We start from the raw sequence: 7,287 nt of genomic DNA, 5'->3' as shown, positions 1-7,287 counted from the left end.
TCCGACCTCCGATCTTCTCGCCTCCTCGCCGATCACCTTCTCTTTTCCCCTTTCGCTTACTCGCATTTCCCGGGACTCAGAAACATGGTAATCCCAGCTTCGCAGACCCTCAAAATGCACACCAGCCACAGCCACAAGCCACGTAGTTCCCCTCAAGCTAGGACGTGCACGGGGGGCGTGTTTGTGTGCTCGGTCCCCCATGGGACAAACACACCTCTGGCCGAGAAGGGCAACTCCCCTCGCTGATCGTGTGGCGCCAAATTGTGGCTTGCGCGTCCATGATGACATTGAAATTCTTGACAACTCCTTTCATGCATGTATGTACCAGTACGAGACGGAAGATGAAAGTGTGTGCGATTCAGTCTTCCGGACCGCTAAGCACTTAAGCGGGAGTTGTACACACCCTCGACTGCCGGCCTTCCCCCCATTTCGGTAGCTGGAAACCCCTGGTGTCGCCTTTGAGCCATTGTTGCACAAGTGGCGCTGTGATAACTAGTAGCAGTCATTATGATGTTCTCCCGGGCCCATAGGTACGTTTTCCGTTTACACTACAGTCCTAAGGCCATGGCCGGGAGATATTCGCGGGCAGAGCTGCCGTTGATGGAGTGAGCTATCGAGCGGGAGAGGTCGGCTCCTCGAGCCGCGAGTTGTGGCAAGGCGAGGGAGCCCGGGGTCTCGGTCCGATTTGTGGCGTTAACCGGAGATGGGGTTTAAGGGCGCTTGTGGGAGACCGTTTTTCATACTGAGGTTATTCCCGAGTAGACCAGCCGCTGCTAGGGCCCTTCCCTAGTCTGGATATTGCTCGGAATCTAAGCTCATCGAGTTCTGCTCCCCTCTCTGCTCCCCTGGTGTCGTGGCCCAATGTCCCTCTGAATGCTGAAACCCGAGGCCGCACCCCCAGCACAATGGTGCGTGGCCATGCCTACAATCCCCTTTTCACCGGACACGAAATCACCAACCATGAGAGACAAATTGTGACACAGCGTAACCCCAAGTTTTGACACAACTGTTCCTCGCGAACCCCATTGGCGGGGCGTCGTCCCAGACGCGCGGCAGCTCGCAGTCCCGAGGACCGCTCACCACGCTCCCGCCATCCGGTGATCGACACGATGATATCCCGATTTGGACTCCGTGACCTGGGCTGGGGGGAGGGGTGACCATAGAGATCCATGTGGGTTGAGACATTTTGATCCCGTGGCAGGAGGGCTCCATGTCACAGAGGGTCACCTCCAACACTGCTCGTTCACGAACATACTCGCGCGAGGCTGTCGTCGGAGGGAGAAGGTGTAGGACCTCACCCAGAGCCCAGCGAGAGGCCGTTCCGATGCCTACAGTCCGAGCCGGCCGTCAGTATATGTGTACTTACTATCACTCGACAGTTCCGCCGATATGGTCGAGAAAAGATACCACATTGGTACTCCGCGATCCCACCGATCTCACCGATCCCATGAATGCCAAGCCGTGCAATTGCGGCCCGCGATGAGTGGAGGTCGCAACGCATGCTGCACAAACTGCGCTTTCGGAACATCTGTGCGTGGGTGGTCGACGTTCATGCCGCAAGGGCAGCGTGATCAGTGAACAACACGTCCCTGCGCCAACATGCCGGCATGAGTTCTCAACAGTCCGTCGCCCTTCATCCGTACCGTGAAACATTAGCAGGGGCCAATTCATAAGTTTAACACGGAGGAAGGCGAAAACAGCCTCGCAAAACATCCCACCTGCTTCGCCTAAAGCCGTATCCGCTCCGGTTCAATCGGGAACCGAGTCAAAATTAGTATCTAGCGACTCCGAGCGTCTGCTCCGCAAATGCATTCCTTTTGGAGGAGTGTTTATCAAACTGATAAGAAAGCGGTGATATCAGCTCGGAGATGGCACGCGGGAGCGATAGTTAGTTGAAGGCGCTAGGTTTAATTCAACGAGCTCCGGCGACGATAGTGGCGAAAGGATGCGGTACACTTGACGCGATCAGGTCGAGCCAAACACTCGTGTGTTTTATCTCAGTCAGGCGACCAGAATCCATCGCGCTTGCCGCAACGATAGTGGAGCGGCAGGGAAGCGCCTGCCATTTTTGTAGGTAAATAGAGGTTTCTCTGATCATTTGTTTTGAGAAGGGAAAGAGCCCCCAGCAGTAATAATAGCCACCATATTGGGTGCGGCGTATCGGCCGAAACCGCGCGAGACGAATAATACTCACGTTTGGTATCGACGGGGGTATGCAAACTGTAACTGTTTGTTTGTTGCCGTCGACGATGGCCGGTGTCAATTATATTGGGGAGTCACCTGGTTAACGCCACACCGAACTAGAGACTCCGCCTGCCGCCGCCACACTAGTTTGTGAGATGTTGTCTCAGCGTGTGTGCGTGCTTGGCTGGGCGCGTAAGCGGTCATACTCGTAAAAACAGATCCCAGATCCCATCTCGGTGCTTGACTGAGTGTCTCGGTACTAGACCATCTCGGCACCGGACCGTCCCCAAGTTTTGACCATCCGAGATAACTCACCCACCCATTTCCCAACAAGCCTCCTCGCGCTAAAGTCCCACCCCGGAGGATGTCCCCACTCGGCCCCCGCCTCCCCTGTGTGGAAGAGAAGACGGAATGAATCTCGGCTCAAAAGTCGCCACTGAGCTAGCGGTTCATCTCAAACGGAAGAATTCCGTGCTATGGGTGAGAAATTCATGATACTTGCGAGCGTTGGTTCCCATCAACTCCAAACCGGATATTCGCGAGTAGAAAAAAAGGAGAATGTCGTTCGATAGACACTGTGTTTAGAAAAGTGGGGTTTAATATACAGGTTCAGCTCTGCATCGATCGTGAAAAATGGTCGTGGGGGCTCACTTCGACTCGTTGCGCATGACAGGGACAAGGGGTTCGGCCTTTTTTTTTCACTCCCCCTCCCCCCCGCCTTTGGCCGAGCCCAGCCTGAGGTCTATTGAAGGAGACCTAAAAGACAAATTCCACCTCTGCTCGACGGAGGTGAGGATGACGATGTATCGGGCGAGGAATATCGAGAGGCCAAGAGAGAAACACCAACGGATCTAACGGAGCGCTTCATTTTCCCTATATAAAAACCATCTCCCAATGAAAACGATCAGAAGATAGCAAGAAGAATAGACACAACCGGAAAAAGAATATAAGTAAAATACGTGAAGATGAATCACAGACAACATCGGCCCGTAGATGGGGCCTGGTATCTCGAATAAAAAGGGGGAGAAATGTCGCAAAGAAGAGCAAAGAATCAGATCCCAAAATGAGACCTGATTTTCAGACCTCCCCGTCCGCGTGCCCACCAGTCAGTTAATCCACCAAACCGAGACGAACGACCCTTTACCTCTCAACAACGCCGCTGCCACCAAGTGTGCACACATATTGTATCCCAGCCGGTAATATTTTGACGTGCCTCAGCCGACCCGCCCTTCGTTTGTGCCAATCCCATAAAAGATAGCTGGGTCGACGCCAGACACCACCTCCCCATCCAGGAATGTATTTTACCCCGTATCCACCACTCCCCTGATCCGTTTCGTTTCCCAACCCAAGTCGCCAGCCACTCCCATCATCCACAGTCCGATTCATAGGGCGCGTAACAAGCAAGGACAAAAGAACAAAAACAAAAACGAATCAAATCAGTACCGCAGCCTCAGCTCAACCGCCCCTTGGCCGCTGCTCTCCGGCGACGGCAGGTCCGATTCGCCAGGCGCATCGATAGCCATCTCCCACTCCCGCTTAATACCACTGGGACTGCCAATCTCGACAATCTCCAGCGTCATATCCAAGCCCTCGGGTAGTTCCCGGACCACATCGTCGTCGATCTCGACCTCTAACCCGCGCGGCTCGACCACGTGTACCGTGCGCAGCACCCGCGAGGTGTCGAACCCCCATTTCGCGGCTAGGCGGGCAACCAGGTCGCGTACGGTGCGCTGCGTGAGGTAGACGGCCCGGTGCATTTCCGGGTTGCCCGTGGCTGCACGGCGGGCGACGTAGAAGCACGCGACGGGTTTCGGCCCGCGGTCGGCAGGTGGGCGGTAGGTGGAATCCACGCCGAGGGCCTCGATCCAGCCGGTTAGATTCCCGGCTTCGTCTACTTGCCGGACCTTGGTAGCTTGGTGGGGGTCGCGTGATGGAGGGTCAGATGCGGGTCGACTGCCGCTTGCTTGGAGGTCTTGCCAATGTGGGGGTTTGCCGGCAACGGAGGCTTGGGAGTGAAGGGAGAGTGAGCTTGGAGAGGGGGAGACAAGGGAAGAGCCGGCTACGGAGCTGCGGCCGGAGCGCCAGGCGTTGCTCTCACGTGATTCGACTTTGCTGAGCTCGAGCGATTCGCCCGGGAGAGAAACTGGGTGAAGGTCGGGGTCGTCGGGGTCTTCGCCACGTAGGTAGAGCACGCTCACGGGCCGGGTGCTGGTAAACATGTCCTGAAGGGTTTGAAGCTTGAAGTGCAGGTCCTCCTCAAGTGGTACCCGTGGGCCGCCACCGCCTGCCGAACTGGCTGATGACATGGACCAGGTACGCTTGTGCTTCTGCACTTTGCCCGGCCGCTGGCTGCCCTGACCCTTCATCTGCGAACCGCCGGCCCTCTTCCGCTTTCCGAAATCTTTCATCCCACTCTCGGCTTGCGCAATCTGCTGTTTCAACTTGTCGATGGTCTTGCGAACGTGGGCCACATCGTTGGAGAGTTTCCGCTCGGCGCCGTGGTCGCGGAACAATTTGACCTTGCAGTAGCAGATCTCAGGTGTGTTGTTGCTCTCAGCCGCAGGTGATCCGTCGGCCGGAAGCTGGTGGGTTTTGGCGCACAACCGGACCGGGATGCCTTTTACGCCCTTGGAGTGGCTGAAGTCTGTTGAGAGGAAGTTGAAGCGAACCGCAATGTTGCACTCGACCGCACCGTTCACACCGGGAGTCCACACAACGGAGAAGCCGTCGAAGGAAAAGGTCTCGAGCTCAATCCGCGTTTTCTTGTCATCCCCTTCCGGCGGTTGGCCAGCCTCAACATACTCGACCGCCTGGAGCTTTCCTCCTCTTTGATGAGCCTCATTGGTGCCCCGGCCCTCCTTCCACAAGCTCCAGCACACCCCGGGCTTCAGTCGCTGCTGCTCGTCTTCGAACGAGACCCTCACAAAGGTCCGGAATCGCGTGCCGGGGGCGATCGGTAGTGTGGGCGTAGTATCGAGAATCGACAGGGAATATGCCTGGCCCTTGTTTAGATAGGTAACCGGAATCTCATCAGCGTGTTTGATCATCGCCGTTGGCGCGTTCAGGGCGGTGTGAAAGCGGAACTTCTCGGCTGAAGCGGGGAGCGGTACCGACATGGGCATTCCGAACTGCCTTGTCTGGAAGGCCACCATGGCGGCCTGGTTTTGGAAGCTGCCGTCGATAGAGGCGATCCGATCGTCGGCGTGGTCCGAGTCCATGGGTGAGCCCTGGTCCATGGTCTCGTACCCCGTGTCCTGGTGTATGAAGGAGGATGGGGCGAAGGAGGCCTGTGCTGCGGGAGGTTGAATGAAGGCGTTGAATTGCGGGAACTGTTGGGGGTGGAAACCTTGGAAAGCCGCCATGTCCATCGTCCCAGCGCCCGAGTGTACCGCGCCTCCGGAATGGGGCATGGATAATGGGGTCCCAAGACCCATTCCTAGGCCGAGAGTGGGCGTGTGAAGGTCGCCGGCTTGAGGGTGGTAGATAGTGTTCGTGCCGCCCGGGGTGGGCGTGTAATACCCCGGTGCCTGGTTTGCAAATTGCGCAAAGGAGAATGATGCCGGATCCAGCAACGACGGAGTAAAGCGCCAGGGATCGTTCGAGGCCCGTGGGGTCGGGTCTTGGTCGCGGAATGCATCGTGGCCCAAACCATGCGGTCTGTAGAGGAGTGGAAACATAAGCGTTAGCTCGGGTGCAGCTCTGCCAGCTGGATTAGTCTGAGGCGAGACAAACCTTTCGGGTCCCGTGCCCGAGATCTCGGGGTGTCCGGCGGTTGCGGTCCGAGCCGGGCCAGCGACCGCCGCGGTCGAGCCGACTGCCGCAACTTCAGGAAACTGTTGCCTAAAATTGGCCAGCAGGTCGTCCCCTGGCTTTTGCGAACTTGTTCTGTGACGTGATGGGCATTAGCGACAATTTTTTAACCGTGCGCATGTCCCCCACGGGGACGGCAACCCGCGCGCATCCAAGCGCAACCGAGCTTGGGTCATAAGAGAGGGCATTCCGAGCTTACCGCTGGCGAAACATGGCTGCGGCGGTGTGGGCGAGGCCACAAGATCAGGAAGAGAGGCGCAAATAACGCAAGTGGTTGTTTAGAGTAGTCGTCGTCGCCGTTGTCGCTATGGTCGTCGGGATGTAGCGGCGCGGGGCAGCCCTCGAGGTACGTGTTGCTGCGTTTCTACGGGAGCGCGCACAGCCCTCCTGCAGGGCAAGCGAAAGAACAGTGGGCGATTCTCTCCGCTGCTGTTCGAGCGTGCTGCAATAGCACCACGACCAAGTCGATGTGCGTTGTTAACTGCGGGCAAGAACGGGAGGTAGTTGAAACGAGAGTCGGTCGGGTAGGTAAAAAACGAGAGAACACGGCAAGCCGCCAGAAGGTCAAGCTTAGTAGATATGACGAGAAGTTTTGTGGTCGCATAAGGGGGGGGGACGTGGGCTTTGGCGCTGGGGGTATATACCAGCCCGCAGCCGCTAATGCACTTCCCCACTGTCGAAAAAATGCAGTGGATTCCGAGCGGCCCAGGTTTGTGTGTGTGCGCGCAGGCGGTGGAGGAGGAGTGGAGCGGCCGTTCCGAAGGACTTCGAGACGAGAAAGCACTAGAAAAAGGGTTCGGTGGAGAGATCGAAAGAAAGCAGGTACCCTGGCGAGTGTGCGCGCAACGGGGCCCCAGAATACCACAGTACCGAGGAGCGAGAGAACCGGTGGGAGGAATTTGGGGGAACGAGGTGTGGCTGTTAGTTACTGGAAATACGGATGGGGTGTCCGGAGGACCGAGGGGTTTCGAGTCCTCCTCGGCGAAACTTTTTCTTAACGAGGCGTGCAGGGACATGGGGCAGGGAGAAAAGAACCAATACTATTGGCTAGGCGAATATTCCGATTCTCTGGCTCGCAAGCTCGGCTCGATGACAGCATGACGGCTCCCCAACAATAATCGAGGGTAGAAAGAACTACACAGGTATGTACTGTGGTAATATTGGTAATGTAATAAGTATGAGAACATAAAACATGGCTGGTGTGAAAATTCAAGCATCGGCTCAAATTCGGACCTCGCGCCGGACTCACGATGCGGGGAGATGAGGCGGCCCAGGAATATGTTGTTACCGGGG

The 7,287-nt window shown here is 56.8% G+C and overlaps 1 protein-coding gene across 1 annotated transcript; it reads right to left on the bottom strand.

Annotated features, from left to right (window-relative positions):
* Positions 1 to 3,620: 3,620 nt before the first annotated feature.
* On the bottom strand, positions 3,621 to 6,207 carry C8A04DRAFT_29326 (CP2 transcription factor-domain-containing protein; the record flags this gene model as incomplete). Its single annotated transcript, XM_062780972.1, has 3 exons — positions 3,621 to 5,841; positions 5,917 to 6,069; positions 6,194 to 6,207. 3 exons carry the CDS (start codon positions 6,205 to 6,207, stop codon positions 3,621 to 3,623), a joined length of 2,388 nt encoding a protein of 795 aa, XP_062636468.1.
* Positions 6,208 to 7,287: the final 1,080 nt, after the last annotated feature.

The sequence above is a fragment of the Dichotomopilus funicola genome (assembly GCF_033296635.1).
Source record: "Dichotomopilus funicola strain CBS 141.50 unplaced genomic scaffold C8A04scaffold_37, whole genome shotgun sequence".
NCBI classification, from domain to species: Eukaryota; Fungi; Ascomycota; class Sordariomycetes; order Sordariales; family Chaetomiaceae; genus Dichotomopilus; species Dichotomopilus funicola.
Note: the sequence above shows the minus strand (reverse complement) of the source record. Positions and strands in the feature narration are given on the sequence as shown.